This window comes from Tauraco erythrolophus, chromosome 4 (assembly GCF_009769465.1).
Source record: "Tauraco erythrolophus isolate bTauEry1 chromosome 4, bTauEry1.pri, whole genome shotgun sequence".
Taxonomy (NCBI): Eukaryota; Metazoa; Chordata; class Aves; order Musophagiformes; family Musophagidae; genus Tauraco; species Tauraco erythrolophus.
Genome location: NC_141468.1, coordinates 82336186 through 82359327, shown reverse-complemented (window position 1 = coordinate 82359327; position 23142 = coordinate 82336186). Strand labels below are relative to the sequence as shown.

General features: G+C 37.6%; 1 protein-coding gene across 1 annotated transcript in view; it reads left to right on the top strand.

Annotated features, from left to right (window-relative positions):
* The window catches only part of AEBP2 (AE binding protein 2), a 51753-nt gene that overhangs the window by 21230 nt on the left and 7381 nt on the right, over nucleotides 1-23142 (top strand). Inside the window, 3 exon segments of the mRNA XM_086610590.1 lie at nucleotides 1767-1874; nucleotides 10540-10726; nucleotides 16573-16697. Of these exon segments, the coding sequence (XP_086466716.1) occupies nucleotides 1767-1874; nucleotides 10540-10726; nucleotides 16573-16697 (420 nt within the window).

Sequence of the window (23142 nt, the reverse complement as noted above, 5' to 3'; positions counted from 1 at the left end):
ATGCCTGACCGTATTTTTCTGTCTGGAAGAGGAGGTTGTTGGAAGCACCATCTGTCTAATAGCTGTAGCATTCAGGTCACACTTTGTTATGTCCCTACTGGAGTTGGTTTGTTTTTTTGGAAAACTTTCCAGCGGGAGGCTATGGAAGGGATCTGATCCGGGCTGCTTAGTTTCAAGGGTCTGACTGCCACCTGCTGGTCAGGTGTTTAAGCGGTGTTAGAAATGATGGTCTTGTAGTTTTGGTGGGATTTCAGATACGACTTGACTACAGTGACTAAATGTGAAGACAGGTGGGGGTTGTAACTGCTTATTGAGAACTTAAAAGCAATGTGATGAGCATCCGTGTATGGTAAAATGTATCTTTCCAAGCTCAGATAATGGCTCCAAACCAAAGCAGATAGATCCATGAAGAGCCCAGGAAACTTTTTGGCAAAATAGTTTTACTTCCCAAAAAATTTTTTTTCAGAAATATTTTGGATTCAGCCTTTTAACAAGGATTCCCAAGAAGCATTGCCGGGACCTGTGGCGGGTTGTCGTAAAAACAAGTCCTTGTTTTTGGGAGGGATTGCATTTCTGCAATAGTTCATAGTAATGCTCCTTTTCTGAGTGTCCTGAAGCCTGCAGTTTCTGATGGAAACAGAAATCAGGACAGTTATGGAGCTGTCGCAGAGCCAATTCTGTGGCTTTGGGGGAATCTCAAAATGCAGGAGCAGCAGACACCAAAGGTTTAGGGGCTTGGGCCTTATGTGTCAGTCAGTAGGTCTGGATCAGTCCTACAGACAGGCAGCTTTGTGTTAGTAAGCTAGGTTATCTGTATGTTATACAAGTACATAGCACTCCTGCGGCTGCTTTTTCGTTTTGAAAATGCAATCTTTTGAAGATTGAGTTTTTAATCTCCAAAAGAGAACAATAAACTCAAATCCAATTAGTTTCCTGCAGTTCTGAAAACCTGTGTTATGGACAATGCTGTTCCTCGGGACTATTTTGCTGCTACAAATTAGGGCTGTGCCTCCCTTCACGCACAGACCTGTTGAGGAAATTCTACTGAAAGGCAAGTTCATGGAGAGTTTTTATTCTATAGTTATAGATAGACACAGTGAGAGCAGAGAGGAAAACAGCAGGAGTAAGTTCTCCTCCCCTTAATGAACGATTGTGCATGTGGCTGATCTGTACACCGTAATCACAGAACACCCATAGATTTTGAAACCTATGAGAAATTCTAACTTTCTTCATCAGGAATTGAGTATAAGGCCCTAAACCAGAGGTGTCTGGTATTCCATAAGGTTAAAACTCTGGTATCTAAACAACTGTATTGTAATTAAGAGTTTTTACTTTTCCACGTTCAAAGAATAAAATTATTAATTGCTTATGGGAGTAAATTATTTTATTTCTGTATCTGCTACCTAGCAAATGTAAATTTGTCATTTAAAAATCTTCTCTCTCAGCATCCAGTGGATACAGATGTTGAGTGCAAACACAAACTCTTTGCAGTGGATGCTGTGGCTCTTGGTTTTGCTTATCTGCAGGAGCATCTGTGTTTTGATATTTTATTCCAGTGACCTGATTTTTTTGAATACTTGCGGTTGTAATTATTTCTTCCTTGGTGAGATAGGAGAAGTGTGTTGCAAAATAAATGGATATTGTTCAGAATTCTTTGAAGTACTTTGTATTGTGAAAACAGACTTCTTTGCTAATCCAATATTTAGTTTTTTTTTTTTACTGTTTTCTTTGACCTGTGTAAACTTACCACGTTTTTGCTCTATTAGGTGTTTGTTTGCTTGTGGAAAGGTTGCAAAGTATATAATACACCTTCAACAAGTCAAAGTTGGTTGCAGAGGCATATGCTGACACACAGTGGGGACAAACCTTTCAAGGTAAGGTTCAGTGTAAGATATCCCTTATGTTAAGAGTGATCCTTTTTATTTTTCCTGATACAATATATTAATTGAAAAATGCCATCACAGGAGGATTTCTTAAAAAGTATCCAGTGAGCTGAGCCTTCGTCCTTGCAAGAATAGTGTCCAAAGGTCCTGTTCTGTTATAAAAACAGGTGAAGATACCATTATGGCTTCTCTATCCCTGTTTCTTTTAATCTATGAATGGTAGGGGAGTGTAAAACTGGATAGTGCTGAAGTTCGGTTTGTTGTGCATTTTCCAGTTGAGCTGCTAACACTGTAACAGTGAGATATTTTGCCTTATCCTTTACACTTCCACGTTGAACTTTGGATCACGCTCGATGGTGCATGTTCTGTGCTTGAATAAGAGCTGGTGTTGTTAACAAAATTCAGTTGAAACACAGGTACTATGGTTAACCTCTCTGAGAATGATGAGGAAGTCAGGAGTGTGGGACCGTTGAGCTGACTGTATTTCCTGCGTAGTATTTTCTAACTTTCTCTTTCTTTCTCCCCCTAATCTGTACCTGCAATTCTAGGTATAGTAGTGTTTATCATTCCCATATCCACCAATCCGTTATTAATGAGTTGCTTCATCCTGTTATGGATACAGTTGGGGCAGTTCATAGCTGTCAGTCCTGGATCACTTGATGGTAAGTCCCACCCACACTACTTCAGACTGAAGTTCTCCTTCCATGTAGGATATGAAAATGAATTAGGTTTTTTTTTAAGTTTAGGTAGCATTTTATGCCTTCCTCTGCCCCACCCCCAACCCCTTCAAGTTTAGTCACTGTATCTCCACTTTCTTCTCCTCTCTTTCTTCTCAGGTAATATCTCCTGCCTTTTATTTATTATTTTTTATTTAAGGCAGCTTTATTACTAAAAAAGACTTTTCTGTTACAGTGATGTCTTCCAGAATTTTATTCTGCATAGCTTATAATAGTAGTTGTGACAGAAACCAAAACTTAACTCAAAACCTAGAGAGTAAAAATAGTGCATTGCACGTGAAAAAGTTTTTTAATAAAGGTTAGACTTTTTCTTGATACTGAACTGTGTAGTTTAGTTTGAAAATTTCTGACTGACAGTAAATAACAACAGGAAACTTGCTCTTGAGGTTATCATACCCTTTGTTCAAAGGAGTAAGGTTAGCATGCTCTTGGAATCATAGCATAAGACTCATAGATCCCTGAAAGTTTGCAGATATGATGATTGTTCCAGCAACTGATCTAATCTTAAATGCTAATCCCTGAATAAAGTAAAAAACACCACCCAACCAGTCATCAGAGGAAACTTGAACCTTACATCTTCTAATTTTGGAATTAAGTATTTTATATACCCTAAAGTATAATGGCAAGCTTTAGTCTTGAAGGAAAGCCTTTCAGTAGGGTAATTTGTATGCTTATTTGATCTAAATCAAAGAAACTCGCTTTTAGAGGTGTTGGATTTAAGAGGTGGGAATAGCTCAGAAATACCCGTAGTTCTTTTGAGCCTGTCAGAGTTACTCAGCAAAGTCAGTGAAAGTTGGGATCTCAGTTTTTTTGGCTATGCTGGTTACAGCTAGAGCCCTAAAATTTAAATTAGTTCTGATAATAATCATCTTGCATTAAGTATGAGTTACTTTTTTTTTTTTTCTGTACTTTTTTTCTGTACTTTCTGGTCATGCTAAGGGAAAGAACAAAACACAGGCTAGGGTTGCAGTAGTTAATCGTCGTGGCTCGGTGTGTGTCAGTGCAGCACTTTCTCCTGCTGTTGTCTTCAGTCCCTCTGTTTGTTTTTTATCTCTGTATTTCTCAATCTGTTCCTGGGGGTTTGTATGGAAGATAATTGTGGTCTGAGTAGAATTTTGTAACATCTTTTGTTCCCCTGTCATTTATGCTGAATATAAGCTTCAGGGCTCACATGAGGTAGCCAAGTATGTAAGTGTCTTGTGATGGCAACCTATTAATTAACTCACCCACTTCCCTCGCTTGCTTCTTTTCTTTTTACAAGCTTTTGAAGTCTGACACAAAAACACTTTTAAGTGTTGGGTATAAGTTCTGATTGGTCCAAAACCAGCCATTACTGATTATTTTACCACAGTCGTTCCAAAACGGAGCAAATGTTTCCTTTTGGTGCATTTAGCTGTTCTTATAAATCTTTGCTCACCTTTTAGTAAAACTCAGAGTTGGATTAAGGACCTCTTGTTCTTGATTGCTGCAGACAAAATATCTCCCAAAACCTAAATTACAAATGAAACTTCTGTTGCCTCATGAGAATATACTTAAGTTTTAGCATAAAAGGAAGGAACTTGTCATTTTGGAGAAAGTTACTGATTGTCAGGAGTTTTGAGGAAAGCTGTAAAAGGCAGTAATGGAAATAGTGTATGCTGTTTTCTGAAGAACTTGTGTTCTTGCTGTTTTTAAGAAAAGCAGAGAATGTTAACTAGGAAAGTGATAGTTAAAAGCATGGAAAATTTACTTTTGTAAAGGTAAAAGAATACTTTAATGACCAGAGGAGAGTCATAAATATATGGCAGATTGCTATGCTCTTGTCAAAATAAGAGGCAAAAGTATTTTCTTAAATTGGAAGGTTGTTGGGGACTGTCTCATGCATAAAGCTCTTTGCATTAGAACTGCTCTGTTGAAGAGTAGGTCCCTGTCTGGTCACCCTTTTGCTTGCAAGTGGACTCATTTTATGTAGTTGCCCATTTTGAGTTTAATTATCTACTTTGTGATACACATGATGGTGTCCTTTGATTAAAAGCAGTATCCAGCTGTAAATGAGCTGCTGTGCTTTCACATTAAAAGGTTTACCTGTCCTTTCCATTCATTCATGTAAACTGCTTGACTGTGTGATTCATTTGTCACGGAAATGACCCCACTTCTAAATTACAAAGACAAAATGCTACCTATTTTCATAAGTTTCTCCTGGTTTTTTTTTTCCTCAGCATTAATTATGCAATACTTGTGTCACAGAAAAGGTAAATTGCCTTGTGAATGCCTATTTCTGAGACCTTTGTCATGCTAGCTCCATTTTCATATGGGGCAATTTCCTAGTAGTGTATGTCCAGCTCATAAGAAGGAGACATTTTTTATCTGCTAAACTAAAAGGGGGGAAAAAAAGATACCCTAGATCTTTGGACAGAATTTAGGACCTCATTTCCCCTTTAGTCATCCTATTGCTTTTCTGTTTGTTACCTCCCTTTTTTTCTAAGTTTTTAATACTGGTGGCCTTGGGTTTCGTGTGGAACACATGAATGGATTTTTTGCTTGGTTTTTTGAGACTATCATCACTAAGTTTTGTTACTGATGAAGTGTGTTTTCCTAGGGCACCCGCCAATCCTTCCACCAAAGAAAAAGTGTCCATTAAATGAGAGGTAGTTACCATTGCAGCTAGTTCTCAGTCTGTAGTCAATTATGATTTCTGCAAAGTGGCATGTTTGTCCAATCCTGGTTTTGGTAAGCATCCCTAGATTTGTTTAAACAAACTGATCTTACAGAACCTGTTTCTGTTTGAGATCTTGCCGGCCTTCTTTGGCCCACTGTTAGGTATTTTTGAAGTTATGCTGCTCCTCTTAATACTAAAAGTTCATTGCTTTTGTGCTGCTGGGATTTTTCTCTTTGCTTGTTGCAGTCCAATTCTAGCCACCTTTTTGTAATTTTTTTTTTGGGGGGGGGAGGTGTCATTGTGCACATTCATTTAATCTAGATATTCTCAGAGCATGTAATTGTTTCTCTGAAGATCATAGAATGGTTTGGGTTGGAAGGGACCTTAAAGATCATCTAGTTCCAAACCCCCTTCTATGGGCGGAGACACCGTCCACTACACGAGGTTGCTCAAAGCCTCATCCAGCCTAGCCTTGAATACTTCCAGGGATGGGGCATCCACAGCTTCTCTGGGCAACCTGTTCCAGTGCTCCACCACCCTCAGAGTGAAGAATTTCTTTCTTATATCCAATCTAAATCTCCCCTCAAGCCATTACCCCTTGTCCTATCACTACATGCCCTTATAAAAAGTTCCTCTCCAGCTTTCTTGTAGACCCCCTTTAGGTACTGGAAGATGTTTAGTTACGTTCATGTTTGTGTATCATTTTCACGTTCAGAATTGAGAGAGAAAAAACTAAACATTCTTTTTTAGTCTGTTATTACAGAATTTCTTCAGCTTTTTAGAAACTGGTGGAGTGTTGCGGAGTATCATCAGCATGTAGTGGTGGTCCTGTTGAGTGTTCAGCAACTTAGACTTTCAGGCTTTCTGAATGTGTAGACAGGTGTATCTAGAGCAATAATCTGCTGAGTTAGAAAACCGATGCTGGTTACTGTCTTTGGCAAGCTGAGAAAAAGTGAATGAAGAAATTCTATTTTGCTTATCCTAAACTTGGCTGTTACAAATAGTAAATATTTGAATAGTTAAGGTGCTATGACAACCTTCATTTTCCAGCATGGTTTCCAGTACTCAAAAAAAAAAAAAAAACAATTGAAGTACTGCTCGCTGTCTTGTTGCTGTACAAGGCATTGAAAATTACTTGAAGACATATCTAATGAACTTCTAAATGTAGTCTAGATGACCAAATACGAGATGTTAGGCACAATGAAGGGACAAATGGTAGAGTGAGCACAAAACAGTGGGAGATTTTATGCAAAATAATTGCATGTAGCAATCTTCTGTAAATACAAGACTGCATGTGGGTGTGCTGCCAGCTACTTTCACATACTGATTCCCGTAGGTTTGCTCTTAATGTTGAAGGTCAGTCATGCAAGGTTTGTTCATGTTGGGTAAATGCTTTCAGTAACAACGAGTGACAGTACACAGGTTCCTTGGCGGAGTTCATCCGCTATTTAGAAGGGGGGAAGAAAGTAATAATAAAATAAATAATAAAATTGGTGCTTGTTTTAGCACCTGTAACTCCCAGAGTTCGTGAAGCAGTGACTGCATTCGGTATGAGACTCAGTAGAGTAACACTTGTTGAAATCTAGAAAACGCAGCAGAGCAGCTTCAGTCTTTCTCTTTCAGAATTCATGTCTGTTACTCTCTTGACAGAATATCTTCTACCTATTAGAGCACTGCAGATGCAGACAGAAAATGTAGAGGCATTCTAACTGAACGTTTAGATATTGAGACAATGAGAAAGTTTATCCGGATGTCTAAAATATTGCTGTTAGGTTTATTGGAAAAATTACACATTGAATATTCTAAAAAGGAGATTTGGTTATTTTGAATTTAGGAAAAAAACTGTAATGCTGGACATTTTTAAATCCTGTTTGTTAAAGTCACTGGTCATTAATGCCCATTAATAATGGTGGGTATGGGTACACTGGAGAAATTAAACTTCTTACGTGTTGACTTATTTTCTCTTGAAGTAACATATCCACCAATCCGGACCCAATCTATCATATTTAAAACTAAATGCAAAATTTTGAGATTTAGGTTTTGGGGGAAAAAAAGAAGCAATTGGTTTAAAGTTGTGCATAATAGTTGAGTTTGATTTATTAGAAGCCCTATAGATCTGTATAATTATCTGGTGGGAAGCTGATTTGGTGTGACTTACCGTCCAGAGATCCTGAAGTGACAGCCTGAACTGCTCCTTTATCTTTGGAGAGAAGAGAATTTACCCCTTAGTAACGGATTGCTGGATATATTATTTTAGAGAAAAAAAAAGAAACAAACAGGTAAGATTTTTCTCCTCTTCTATTATTTCCTGTCTACTGCAAAGGCATTCTGTGTCATCTTTGAGATGTATATATATAATATATATAGCTGTTGATGGTTTGATGACATGATCACGTAGTCTCAAACTACGCAATATCTGAATGTAATGATTTCTGCAAGTAATTCATACTATGGCTGCAGACTATAAACTGGCTTTCTAGAAAAAGATAATTTCTAGCTGCAAGTTGCTTGTATTGAAGATTTCAAGATGCTGTTTTGGGGCTGTTGAAAATAAAACTCAGGCAAGGCGAGAAAGTAAGTGGGTAGCTTCTGCAGATAAGCTGTATAGAATATCTGTGATTGTTTTCTTTGTAGATGACTAGGCAAAAGTCACGTGATGGCATTGTGAGCCAAACTGCAGTTTGTCATAAAACAATGTTTCCCATCTGAACTTATGTTTTAGAAAGTCTTAGAAACATGCCTGACACAGAGTTCATGGGTTGTTTCCAGAAGGTATTACCTTTTGATATTATACTTCAAATATGGTAAAGCTTGCACTGTACCAAGACTTAAGGTTATTTTTGACCTCCAGCAGGCGTTGGCAAGACTGAACTTTTAGTTACTGAATGTGATTGAACTTCAGGGTATGGGGTATTTTTTTATGCTCATTTTTTTTCTGTCAGTGGTTGTAGAATCAGAAGGAGCTGGAAGATGAGGTCAGGAGCACCTTAATGACAGTTAAACCAAAGTTTAATTTAGTTGCTTAGTTTAGTTTCATGAAACTGCTTTTATGGGCAAGACAGCTATTTCAAGGTCTTAAAAACTGGCGAATAAAAAATTGTTTGAACTAATGCACACATGTATTTTACCTGTATCTGTTGATTGTGAGTTTAATCATTTTTAATACAACTAAATGGGTCGGGTTCAAGGTCAGGTTGGATGAGGCTTTGAGCAACCAGCATCTAGTAGATGATGTCCCTACCCACATTGGGGGGTTGGAATTGGATGATTTTTAAAGATCCCTTCCAACCTAAACCCTTATGTGATTCTACAAGTATAAAACGTAATCTTTAGTATTAATTTGAAGTAATAAATATTGCCTTGAGGTTACCATAGTGGAAACGAGATCAGGATCTTAAGTGTATTGAATTTCATAGATGTGCTGGGATTTCCTGCAATGTAAGTCGCTACAATATAAGTACACAATATTGCAGCTGTTTGAACATGGGGAATATAGGGCAAGGTAATAAGGCGTAGGTAGATTTTTGGTAAAAATCTTCACAATTCTTAAGATACTTATTAGTGGGGGAGTCAGGGAGGAACAAATACAGTATGAAGGATCTTAAAGCTTTTTGTCAGGGAATTATATGTCTGTAGTTAGCTCAGTATTTGGAAAACTTTCCCTAACTTCCTCTAAGTTTTTTTTTCCCTTAAAAAAAAAAAATGTAAAAAATGTCCTCCTATTTTTTCTCGTTTACTGTCTTGAGCGAGAGAGAGATGTATTTTTTAGTCCTATAGCAAGTGTTATGTCCTTGGGGATAACACAGATTTTTCTCTTCATGGACATTATATTGTTTTATGATGATCATGGAAAACCATTTGCTACATTTGAGGCAGAAATAGACTTGAGTTCTGCAGCCACAGTTGGAAAACGACACAGTTGGGTTTTAGGGACAAAACGTGCTGAGTGGTGTTCTCTTTTCTTGTCTTTCAATCAAACGTGCAGGGTTGGGGCAGATTACTGTAAGAGCTTGCAAATTTATCCTTAGTCATCAGAGAAAACTTAGCATTATGGACATAGTTGCAGCATCACTTATTCCCAGACTCCTGGTGGAGCTGCCTCTTCAGATTGCTGTGAAGAGAAGTTCTGGAGAAGAGAGGTGCAGACGAAGGAGCTGAGAAAGAGGGGAAGGAGGGGAGGGAGCAGAACAGATGTGAAAGAAGAACTACTTAATGGTTTAGAGTGGTGATGGGTTTTTTTCGCTACTGACTGATGAACTCATTTGTCCTGCTGCAATTCTCTGAATCAGAAGAAAAATCAATCTTGTGGATGCACAATTTCATTGCAGCCAATAATGGAATGCGTAACTTACAAGGGTAATAGAAAAGTGATTTTTTTTAAGCTCAGAGCACAAAAGAGATTTGTGCATCCCTCCTCAACAGATATAATTTAAATACTCATTTTGCAAATGAAATAATTGTAAATATAAACCAAATACTTATAAAAATACCAATAATTATTGTAGCCAGTACTAGCTTAGTTGCACATATCTTGTGGTTTCTGTGTTTCTGCTTAATTATTGTTGGATCTTTCTTATTTTTCTGTTCGAAAGAGACCATTTTCTTTAAATAAGAACTTTCTTAAATACTTCTGAAGTAATAGTAGCATCCCAAAATAAATGTATAAATAACTGTTAATGCAACTTTGAAGTTACTGAAGTTAAAGTTTTAGACAGAACTGTAAGAGAATTGTATATTGACTGTATAGCATTTACAAAAAGTATTAAGCTATTTCAAATTTAATGTGGGTAAGGATGTATTGTTTTACTTCTGCCTTGTTACAAAAAAGGACGTTAGAGAACGTTACTGATATCAAATGCAGAAGATTGAGAGCTGTTGAGAAATGCAGAATAACTGCAGTATTTTGAAAGGCAAGGGGATGTTGGTCTGTGAAGGGGAAAGTTCTTCAGAAGCACTTATTTTCTGTGGGAAGGGTTTGTCAGTGCATTGTTTGAGGAAAAGATTGGGTTTATGCTATACAATATTATAGAATATAATACAGCATAGGAAAAAAATTATCCTATGGAATAATGATTGTGAGTTTTAAAGTTCAGATAGGAATTTTTTTCACATTATGTCTCATTTTTTCTTTTTAAGAATCGCATGGTCATTAAGAATTTGTCTTCCTTTTAGTGTCTTGGAGGTTGAGTGAGAAAAGTGAAACTGAAAGATCTGTCAGACTCCTGTGAATGAGAGCTGTGTAGCACGCTGATACAGTTCTGTTTTGTTTTTTTCTCATTAGTGTGTAGTTGGTGGATGCAATGCCAGCTTTGCATCTCAGGGAGGACTTGCCCGTCATGTGCCCACACATTTCAGCCAGCAGAACTCTTCAAAAGTTGCCAGCCAGCCAAAGGCCAAAGAGGAATCTCCATCTAAAGCTGGAATGAATAAAAGAAGAAAGTTAAAGAACAAGAGACGACGATCATTACGTAAGTACTTCCAGAAGTAGTTCTTGAAAGTTCTGTCTTAGATTAGGAAGCTCCTTTTCAATGTGGTTGTTTCTCTGCAGATGTGCATCTGGTAGGGCTGATGATCTTTACCATTATGGTGTTGGCATCCCTTGTGATGTAAGGAAAACAACTCCAGATTGTGTTTGTGTTCCTTAGGTAAAGCATCTATGTGTTCAGTAGAAAAGATCAGTTTTCTGTGAGCAGCAGTTTGAGCTTACAATTTAAAGATGCTTCTCGAGTCACTTTTTGCTTACTAGCTATATTACTGTTGGAAAATGTTCTGTTTGGTGATGGTGAGAGCTGAAGTTCAGTACTGCAGAAATTGCAGATTCATATAAATTAGAGAAAAATACATGTTCTATATGTTCTCTTTTGGACACAACATTACATTAGCTTAATGACAGTTTTATGAGCATAACCAGGATCTAATTTTGGGCAGGTTTGACTTTCTACGGTTTTTTAATCTTTCTGCAAACAGTTGATGTTCATTAATTTTATATGAACTAATGTGTTGAGAAGTGTTAGTTATCATTTAAAGTGAGAATTGTTTCCTCTAGCAAGTAATAATCACTTAGCCAGTACCTTTTCTAGTCCACTTTGATCCAATTTTTTGATTCCTGAGTTGTCCTAGCAACAGACTAACAACCATGTCAAATTTATTTAGACATTGTAATGTACAGAAATGGTTAGGAGAGACTAGGGAATTGTTAAAAAAAGTTAACTTTGTTTTATAATCACTGTGGATGCAACTCTCCAGTACTGAACTGATTATTTATTGATTTTAAACTGTTACTGTGACGGTTGCATTTTAGAGTAGAGACATTTAAAAACCCATTTAGATTTTTTTTTCCTGCTGGTAAGTCAACAGCTGAAGAAAAAAGTTCCATTCATTTTTACCTGTAGTGTAAAGTCAGCCTTACAGTATTTGAGAGATGCAAGATACCTTTTTTATGAACCACTGGACCTGTTACATTGTCCATGGAAATGGAGCTCTGTTCATAAGCAGGCAATTATTTCAGTCCTGTCTCCTGGCTGGTGGTAGGATTTTAGTGATGGTGTGCTGGAGAACTTGTGTTACTTTGCTGGGTCAGCAATTGCAATCTTATTTTTCCAGAACTGTTCTGTGGCAGAACACTTTGCTGTATTGATCTTTCTCTTCCTGTGAAGAAATACAGTCACTAGTTACTCAAATAGTACTGCAACAATGGGCGCACATACTGGTGCTCTTAGGTGATTACTCTATGTCACATCCTTGTGATAATACCTCACCTGTGTTTTAAGCAAGTGGAGTTCTTGAAGCAGTGGTCGCGTTTCTGCCTTGAACTCAAAGAAGCTTGTCCTGGAAAGTTACAGTATTGCCTAGAATTCTGAAAAGTTTGTATTGTGTGCCTTTCTTCCACACTGTGTGACAACTATGCAGCTCAGTGTTAGAAGAGCCACTGTTAACTTTAGTTATGGTGGGTTTTTTCTTTTTCTTTTGCCCCCTTTTGTTTTTTTGGAGAGGACAGGGATAGAATGCTTGTGTATTCTTAAAATATATGTGAGCAAATTAGATCATTAAACATATATAAAAAGTGTAAACTTCAATAATTCCTCTAATTTTGACACTGATTCAACAGTCAAGGCAGAAAGTTTTCTCTTAAATTCAGAATTTGGCTTTTGAAGAGCTTTGCTTTTCGCTCTAGCAACCTACGTAAATAAGAAGGTTCAAGAAGGGAAGGCTGATCCATGAAGGTTCACTTTGCAGTATCCTTTTAGTTCACCTTGGATGTAATGAAAGAGAGACTTGAAATAGTTGCCATTTCCTAAAGAATTATCTCGATTTGTTGACTGTGATACTCAAACAAAATACAGATGTCTAGGACGAGTCACTTCAAAATTTTTACTTTCAGAAATTCCTGAGTTGCATCTGAGCTTGCTTCTCCATATTGATTTTGTAAGGTGGCTGACTTAATGCATCTTAATTAATTTTTTTCCCCCGGTATATGCAGAAGTAGTTTTTCAGGTTGGCGTTTTGTTAGGAATTGATGAACATTATTGACTTACAAGTTTCACATCAGAGCTTCATAGTTAAAACTTCCGATTCTCTGCTAATATGTTCTAGTCGTAATAAGAGTTTACTGCAGAATTCTTGAATGAATCTATGGCAAAAAATGTAAGTAGTAAATATTATGGGCATGTTAAAGACCAGACCGCAGGACTTGAATGGTCTACTGTCTTGATGAAGTGTTGTGCAGGAAGAAAAATGACAGCTGCTTGAGCAATTTTTTTATCTTCTTGCCTCTTGAGACAAATGCAACGCTGGCTGTGGAGTTTTGCCTTAAGGCAAAAATCGTCTCTAACTGAGTTGGGAACTGACTGCTGTAATGTATTTCTCCAGAGGGTATGTGACCCAGAAACGTATCCAAAGTCGATGGTGTTTTCTGAAATGCTAAGTATTGGTAGCTTTACTTTAAAACTTTGTCTGGATTATTGTTGATGAGGTGCACTTGACAAAAGGCTGATATAATTTTGCTTGTCATTGTTTCTTAGCTTGGTTTTACTTTCAGTTAACGAATGGAGAGTGCAAGTTTATGTATTTTGTCTTTACAAGAGCAAGGAAGGGCAAGGACCCTTATCTCAGAAACCAAAGTAAACTAAATGACCACATTAAGTAGTTTCAGTCTGAGATATATAAAACTAGGAACATAGATTTCTGTTTAGATATTTTTAAAGCGTCCAGAAGGAGGTGTTGAACATTTGTACCAGGTTCTCTGCAATTTGGGTTACAAGAAGTGAAGACAAATGGGTGTAAAGCAAGATGCTATTTGATAGTGTACAGTCTGTTTAAATCACTCACAAATAATCATTTGATGAAAAAATTAGTTTTATATCACAAAACAATTTTTCTGCTGCAGAAGTGGCCAACTTGTTCTATCTCCTTATGATTTGATTAGACCATAGATTTTTTTGCAAGGTGTAAGCAGCTTACTAAATATTTATTGGCAATTGATTGCTAATACATGCTGCTATTGAAGCATCCTTGTGTATAAATTCTTAATAGTTTAAATACAGCAGATCGGTAAATTTGCTTTCTCTGCGTTTCATATCTGAAAGTTAGCACCCTTCTGAGAGACATTAATACAGAAATGTAAAAAGGAGATTTTTTTGTGGCTTTATATGTGACAAGAACATGATCTGCTGACTTAGACTATAAAGAGAACTCTTACTGTTACTTGGTATTTTTCTTTTATTTATTTCGTAACATCTTGCTGTTCTTAAACTGTTTGGTGTTCCTGTTTTCCCATAAGCAGTACGTGTTGTTTGAAGTTCGGAAATTAGTACTTTATGATGAAAACATGTATGACTATAGACAGGTTTATAGCTGGTTACATGAGTGGTGGTAGAGAGATTGGCTGATTTGTCATGTAAATTTTTGTGTTGCGCAGTAATTCAGGACTGCAGTCAGTAGCTTGCTTTCTCTTCTGCACAGCTGTATACACATCCACAACTCCATGTAGTCTGTCGTTTAGAGGGATACAGCCAAACGTAGTGAAAGAGTGTGTCCCTAAAATAGGTCATGGTGTTGCTGTTCCGAAGCTTCGAAGAATTTTGCAGAACCTAAGATAATGTTCACAACATTGTCGCTTGCTTTTCTAGTAGCAAAGATGACGCTGTAGTTATTAACAAGCATGATAATTTAGTTTACTGGAGACATGTAAGTGAGATAAGGAACTTAGTGTTCATGGAATTCACGGTAGGACAATGTTAGTTATGTAAGACTTGGAATTTCATTTCGTAGGCTACTGATAGGAAGTTTTTTATTTACTCCACGTAAGTAATTGATGTGTACTTGAAACTTGTATACAGCAGGATGGAAGACACCTTAATCTGAAAATAATTTTGAGGGAATAGATTTAAATGCATAGAAGATACAGCACAGCATTAACACTCAATGAAGAGTAAATAAAACTATTCATGTGCCTTTGGCAAATTTTGCCCTTTCTTCTGCATGTGTTGGAGTGTTATTCAGTGGTAAATCCTGAAGAGATTCACTATATGAAACCAAAAGCAAAAATTTGGGGTTGTCATTTCCTTTTCACTCTCCCTTTCTTCCTCCCTCACATTAATTTATGAAATATTTATATGCTTGCATCACTGACCACCTGCAGCATGAGCCGTGGTTCCACATTGCCACTTACAGTGAGAAAACGTTTCAGTGAGATGGTTGCCTCGTTGGCAGTATCCAACAGGCAGGGTAAGGACAGAACATAATGTGCACATGAATGCTTAACAACAATTAGTCCCAGGAGCGTAGCAAATACTAGCTTTAAGTGGAATTTGTAGTTTGTTTTGAAATAATGAATGGATAATCTTGGTGAAAAGGAATATAGAAGTTGTTCTAAATGAAGACAATGGACCTTGGAATCACTGTTTTTGCAGATTACAGGATGATAACATAATATCAACTTTTTAGTTTTCATTTCAGTGTGTTATATAGAGAATTACTGCTCTCAAAGCTTAAAAAAGTCTGAATACTTTCATCCATACTTTATTTGTTCATGTAATTTCACTACTGTACTATACAGCATATTTTAAAAAAATTGCATGAAGTATTTCTAACAGTATGCAAATACGTGCCTAGGAGCAGTTATTTTTTTAGTTAAAGTACTTTTAATGTAGAATTGATAGACCTTCTTTACACTCTGAATCAGAATCAATAACTTTTTGTTGTTCAAGAAACACCTAACTGTGAAAGTCCTTTCCTAAATGGGAAAAGGCTTTATTAGAGCCTGCTGGTTTTAGACTAGTCATGAAATATCTGATGGATGTTAATTGCACTTTTTTCATTATAAATTGAGGTGTAGTATGGGATGCTGTGTAGTATGGGATGCTGTTGGTGCTTTTTGGCTAGAAAATAATCTGTTTACTAAGAATGTGGAATGACAACTTGTACGTAGAAAGAACCACGTCTAGCAGTGTGGAGTTTTTCATGGGACTGTTCAGCATTATTACTCCTTGGAGATCAAAAATTTCTTGACAAGCTAGTATTTTCTGTCTGTTCACAATAATTCTTACTGAATCATTTGCTGTGTTCCCCTGCAGTGCCAAGCAGTCATGTTTTCAGTGCCATTATTTTCTCTGCAGCATCCCAGTGTTCACTGGAAATAGCTGGGTTTTTTAGTAATTATGAATTAGATCAGAGTAGACTGTTTTTAATAAAGTTAAGAAATAAGGTATAGGCATAATTCTGCTTTTAAGATGTTAAATGTACGCACTATCATGTTTTGAAGTACTTAAATACTAGTTTTTAAAAAGTCAGAGCAGTAATATTGGAACTATTGACTGTGCTGTAAGGGCAACTTGGCCAATTAGCTTCCCATAAACATCACAACCTAAATGGGCTGATTTTGCATTGGATTAGAACTCACGTTTATTAACGAGTTCTGAGTTTAGTTTCTTTGTACTGAGAATTCTTTTTTTTTTTTATTTAAGAGATGATAGCAATGGATGTTCCCAAAGGTACTCAGCAAAGTTAATGGATTCTTAATTTCAAAGATGAAGAAAGAATAGAATTAATTTGAAACTTAAAAAAAAAAAAAGACCCAGTGTAATTCAGTTTATCAAAATAGCTGTTTCAGCTACAAGGAGTATGTTTTGACCAGACTTAAATGAATTGTACCCCTCTTGGAGTCGTTTCTTCCTCTCAGTTGAATTAATGTTTACAACTCTCTGACAAGGTGGTGCTGCTGCCATAATGATAAATTATTTACTAATGACATTTCAGACTTATTTACATGCTTTCAATGTGTTGAACACTTAAGGATTTCTTTTTTTTTTTCTAGCAAGACCTCATGACTTCTTTGATGCGCAAACACTGGATGCTATAAGACATCGAGCCATCTGCTTTAACCTCTCAGCACATATAGAAAGTTTAGGAAAAGGCCACAGTGTTGTATTTCATAGTACCGTAAGTATATAGATCATGCATTCTGTTTGCCTATGTGTATGAAAAAACACTTCAGAAAGATTTCTGTTTTTTCTCTTACTGCTGTAGACATTTTATCAGAAATGAGTAATAATGGATATTGGACATCGTTGATTTGTCCATTTCTATTAGCAAATTAACCTTTGAAAGCACTGTTAGTAGTTGTTCTAGCTCACAAATTGGATAGCTTGCAACATTTCTTGTCTGATACACTTGGGGAAATATCTAACAGCAAGTATGTGGTGCAGAAAAATTTGGTTATCATCCAAATAAGAATGCAATTCAGATGGCTTTTCCATAATTGTGAGTGACAGTGCTAGTTTATCACAAGGAATATTTTGTATAGTTGAATATTTAAAGATGCTGATCTGAAATTTGTGTTTATTCCTTTTTTTCAGTTTAAAAGATATAATCTTGGATAAATGTATTGTTTTCCTCATTTTTTTCTTTTAATAAACTTACCACCAAAATGTCAGTGAAGTGCTAGAAGGAGGCAAGTACCAGGTGGGGAACTGGCCTTTAGTCCTGTTTCCAGATCCTATTTTGTTAGGATATTCACTTGGTTTGGATAGAATAGAATTCAGTATTAATTTAGAGGAGTTCAAAACAGGGAAAAAAGTACTGAATTGCGGTATAGGGATCAGAAGTTCAAAAAACTATGTAACCTCAGGTTTTCTTAACCAAATTGGGAGAGATGGGCACATGAAAGGTAGAGACTCAGCTGAAAAAAAAGAGTGAAGAGATGAGACAAAATGAGGGGGGTGCTTTGTAAATTGACATTCTAGTGTAAGATGACCTGCAGTCCGGGGAGGGAATGAGGATGACCTGCGGTCCAGGGAAGGAATGCTCACTGCTGTGTCTTCAGCTGTGACTTAACCTTAACACACGAGTCAGACTATTGAACTGACAGTCCCTTTCCATAAATAAAAAATGATTTCATACACATGAAACTTACCTTGTCCTGTTCTACAAGACTGGTGATTGTTGTAAATGTCTGTGGCCTGTATTATAATTTTTTTTTCCCAAATGATGACTCCTGAACTCTCTGTGCATTGAGCACCAGCTGCAAGTGGAGATTCGCAGGTGACTGTGTTTAAGTCTCATTCTAGTGTTCCCAGCCAACACAGATTTTACAATACTGTGAGAAAAGCAGATTCTCTTCCAGTTCACAGCTTGCTTTAATCTGAAAGGTTATCCAGACAGACCACTCAGTTGTGGAAGCTCATGTCTGGCTGTCGGAATAATTCATAAGGAGATGGAGTTAGAGGGAGGAATGTGCTCTAAAACTGCTTCAAATTAACTTGGAGAAAGTAGTGAAAATCCTTTTAGCTTATCCGTACATGCGTCACTCGAGATCGTAGGGGGCTGATTAGATCTGAAATTGCTTAGGCCTCAGTTCTGGGAGGGGTCGCACCAGTGGGAGAACTGTTCTACAATTCCAGCCCTGTGCTGCACTTTGCTGCCCTATTTTAGTGTGCTGCTGCAGTAGTGTGGGCTTGTGCTGGCATCAGCTATATTGATGAGACTCAGCCTAAAGCCTGCTTTAAACAGGAAAGGTGGAATAGAAGCAGTCTTACGGATGTACGCTGTTACACCGAGCGAATGATCACCTCGGGTGCCTCACTTAGAAGCATTAGAACTTTGAATTTGGATGGTGACTGGCTAAATAGAGTAATATAGTTTGTCTGGTCTGCCCTCAGATGAAGAAATAATGTGTAATTATCGGGGCATTAATTGGAAAGGTGAAAAATATGAAGATAAAATTGCCTTGCTCTCTGAAAACGAACATAAATGATTGTCCTGGTTTTGGCTGGGACAGAGTTAGTTTTCTTTTTAGTAGCTAGAATAGTGCTGTGTTTTCAATTTAGTGTGGGATTTGTTATGGGAAGAATGTTGATAACACACTGATGTTTATAGTTGGTGCTGAGAGATCAAGGACTTTCCAGCTTCCCGTGTTTTGCAGTGTGCAGCAGCAAACATGCTGGGGGGGAGCATGGCTGGGACGAAGGGTCCCACAGCTCCCAGCTTTGGTTTGAGCTTAGATTCAGGTCTGAGGCCCAAACTGGCCAATGGAATATTCCATATCATACCCAGTATATAAATGAAGGTTGGCCAGGAAGTTTCTCTCTCTTGCCGTCTTTGTATCTCTCTTTTTTTTTTTTTTTTTTTTTTCTTTTTTCTTTTGAGGGGGGCGGTGGGGTGGAGCTCTTGCTCCCGTGATTGCAGTTTTGGGACGTCTCTATTTCGAGATGACCTGCTGGGACAGGCTGGGTGCTGGTCAGCAGGTGCTGAGCAACTGAGCAATTGCACTGGGCATCACTTGTTTGCATGTCTTATTATTGTTTTTATATATTATCATATATTATAATTAATTTTATTTCAGTTATTAAATTGTTCTTTTCTCACCCCATGAGTCTCTTTCCCTCTTCCCCTTTAATTCTCTTCCCTGTTCCCCAGAGGGGTGAGGGAGGGTGAGCCAGCGCTGCATGGTGTTTAGTTGCCAGCTGGGTTAAACACAACAATGGTGTACGTTTATTTTTTTATGCAGCATAAGAATAATGTCAGCACAATGCAGTATTTTACAGGATGGATGTCCTAGTGAAAAATTACTAATGTGAAGAATTTCTAAGCAGTCACTGTAGATATGTTTCATCTCCAATGAAAAGGCACTCCTTTTATTTTTTTTTATAGAGATATATATGTTGGGTTTTTTTTAACCCATCCTTTATATATATGGAAAGCTGCAGAATACAGTCATCGATCGATAAAGCCTTTTAGAAGAAGTGTTTTTGCTGTCCAGAGTTCACCTTTGATTTCTTTTTTTTTTTTCCTACTTGGTTTTATTATTGGAGTCAAATTCTTGGTACTTTGATTCTCAGAGGGAAAAAGTCAAGCATTTCCATTTAACCTAAGGAGCTGATATTACACTGATTAAAAAATGCAGCTTATAGGTTACCCTGTCTTCTGCACACCACATCACCCCCAGCCCCCCCAGCTTTTTGAAAACAGCCAGAATTAATTCTCTAAAATATTTTGAATACTAAACTGTTCTTCACTAGTTTTAGGTTTTTTAGCTGTTTCAGTTCAGCAATCAGGTGTAGTGATACTAGTTACATATGGTTTGAAATGTTATGTGTACCAATTACACAGTGACATTTTTTTATTTTTCCAGAAGGGGTCAGCAGAACTCCATTTCTCATTTGAGAAAACTTTTTTGCATGTTTCCTTCACACAGATAAATTCAAATGAAATTTCCCTTTTGTTTTTGGGACAGTGCATGACATTTAGAGAATAAAGTAAGAGGTTTTTTCAAATAAAGCTGTACATCTACTGGCTGAATTATATTTTTAAATGAAAAACTTAAAGGGACTTAAGTTCTTTACAAAACAATTTTAAGACTTCAGAGCATCATTATTGGAGACATGCTAGATTTCTTCCATTTTAGCTGTATTTTTTGCAGACTTGACTGGAAAGCTCTGACTAGTGTCAAAATATCAAGTGATTTTTTTCAGTTGCTTTTTTTCAAAATTTTTGCAATTTGCATTTGTCTGCATCGTAGATGTGTTTCTGACTCTAGCCTGCCTAGGATGTGCTAAAATTTTCATTGCACTAATTGTGATAAAAGTGGATACTTTTTATACCTTTTGTAACAACTTCTTTAAATTTGACAATTTCAAAATTTATGTGGGGAAAAAGCAATGGCAGCTATAGATGCCAGATTTCTGTTGTCTCCTAACGGAAAGCTAACGCACTCCTTGAATAGTAAACAAAAATACGCTTGCTCCATATTATGGAGAGAGGATCTTTCATCACAGTCAAAACCAAATGAATTGCTCAGATTTCCAGTATTGATTATTTAGTAGGGACAAGATGAGCCAGTGATGCGGGGGAAGAGTGTGCAAAATTCATGTGGGACACAAGTGTATCTCTCTGTGCGAAAGCATCCTAGCTATAATTTTCATGGCTTTTGTGTATTATATATGATAAGCTCTTTTGTTATGAAAAAATATTTTTTAATTTTTCTACTGCTAAAAGTTACTTTCTTCTCCTGTTAAACTTCTGTGTGTGTTTAAAAGCTAGTTCAAGCCCTTTGTGTAGCACTGACTGCTTGAAGATGTTCCTAGGTCTCTAGAATAAGAGAATGGTACTTGCAGTGGTGTAACTCAGGCAGTACTAGAATGGCCCTAAATTTTGTACCCTGAATCTCTTCTACACATCAGTGTTTCATTTTTTTGAGTTTTTACGAATATTTCTCTTTTCAGCGTGGTGATGGTAGGACAGCAGAGTCCTAAATTTCATACTACATATTCCTAAAACCGAGAAATTTTTAATTTCTGAGAGTGTATGTACTTTGTTGTTTTTTTCCCTAGTTGGAGAATGCAGGTGATGGTATCGGGTGGTTCTTAGAGATCTCTGAGGTTGTGGAATCACCATGTATTATACTGTAAATCCCTATGGAAGCAGTGCTGTTGATCATGTGATAGAGGGACAGCAACCTCAGCTTTAACTCAGATGTAATATGCATCTATGACTTATGTATTTTGTATGTTTTCCTGGTTAATATTCTTCAAATTTTAGGTAGGATGAAGAGTAGTTTGTGGAGAATAACTTCTTCTTTTAATGTGGGTGTAGCTAGTTAACTGTGTCCAAATGCTAACATTTTAAAATGTCACCTGTAAACTTTTCAGCATGTGATATCCATGATGCTTGCATTACATGAGAGAGCATAGGCTTCTCTTTAAAACTTGAAGGTTAATTTGAGAATGAACTGGACTGTACAAGCAAATGTATGGCTTTGAATGGGAAAGCTGATGAGAACAGAGTTTTACTTGCCCTGTAAAGTGAGCTTTGACTTACATTTGATTGCAGGCTCAGGTGCTCCTGTCTACAACAAAGAAACTGAATTTGCAGAAGAAGCAGCCTAAAGGTTGCTAAACCTAAAGGTTGCTAAACCTAAAGGCTGAAACTTAAAGTTGGAAGGCATTGGACGAGTGCTTTCTAAATCTTTATTTAAAAAGAAGTCAGCGATTTCCTTCCTGCTCCAAATTAGCAAAAGGATGTGTCCTGTTGTGGGTATGGCTTGAGACTTAGGAGGAGAAGTCTTAGAAATGTTTCGCATGTGTAAATAAAGAACCTTATAATATTCTTTGATACAAGAGTCAAGCTTGTCTAATTGGCAAAGATTACTACAAAAAGTATTTTTAACTGTCATTTATCTGCAGTACCCCACTATAATATCCTATTGCAGTTCTGGCAGGGAGCATTCCTTCGATATGTCTTGAATTACCTGATGCCAAAAGTAGATTTTCTCATCTTGCCTTCCAGTCCCATTTCCAGATGAATTGTGACTATTAAATGAGAGATCCTAAACCTTGGGCTAACTAATGGGAACCTGCTCCTTTTGGAAGAGCTGTGCATTACTGTACTTAGTTCATTGCTTCTCTAACCTTAGGCCGTTGGATGACCTTTTCCATATCTCATGACAGCTTGGTTTAACCTTCTAATGTAAAACTTCAGTATTTTTCAGAAACTCAGTATCTCAAACACTGTGGTGGGTTCACCTTGGCTGGACGCCAGGTGTCCACCAGGCCGCTCACTCTCCTCCTCAACTGGACAGGGGAGAGAAAGTACAACAAAAGGCTTGTGGGTTGAGATAAAAGACAGGGAGAGATCACTCACCAGTTACTATCACGGGCAAAATAGACTCAACTCTGTGAAATTCATTTAATTTATTGCCAATCAAATCAGAGTAGGATAATAAGAAATAAAACTGAACCTTAAACCACCTTCACCCCACCCCTCTCTTCTTCCTGGGCTCAACTTCACTCTTGATTTCTCTACCTCATCCACCCCAGTGGTGCAGAGGGACAGGGAGTGAGGGTTGTGGTCAGTTCATCACACATTGTCTCTGCCGCTCCTTCCTCCTCATACTCTTCCCCTGCTCCAACGTGGGCTCCCTTCCACAGGAGACAGTCCTCCACGAACTTCTCCAGCGTGAGCCCTTGTCAAGGGTTGCACTTTTTCATGAACTGCTCCAGTGTGGGTCCCCCACGGGGTCGCAAGTCCTGCCAGCAAACCTGCTCCAGCACAGGCTTCCCACAGCCTCCTCTGGGCATCCAGCTGCTCTGACGTGGGATCCTCCACGGGCTGCTGGTGGATCTCTGCTCCACTGTTAACCTCTGTGGGCTGCAGTGGGACAAGCTGCCTCATCACAGTTTTCATCACAGGCTACGGGGGAATCTCTGCTCCGGCACCTGTGGCTCCGTCTCCCTTTCCTTCTTCACTGACCTTGGTGTCTGCAGAGTTGTTGCTCTCGCATGTTCTCACTCCTCTCTTCCAGGTTCTGCTGTGCAATTTTTCCCGTTCTTAAATACGTTATCCCAGAGGTGCTGCCACTGTTGCTGAGGGGCTCAGCCTTGGCCAGTGG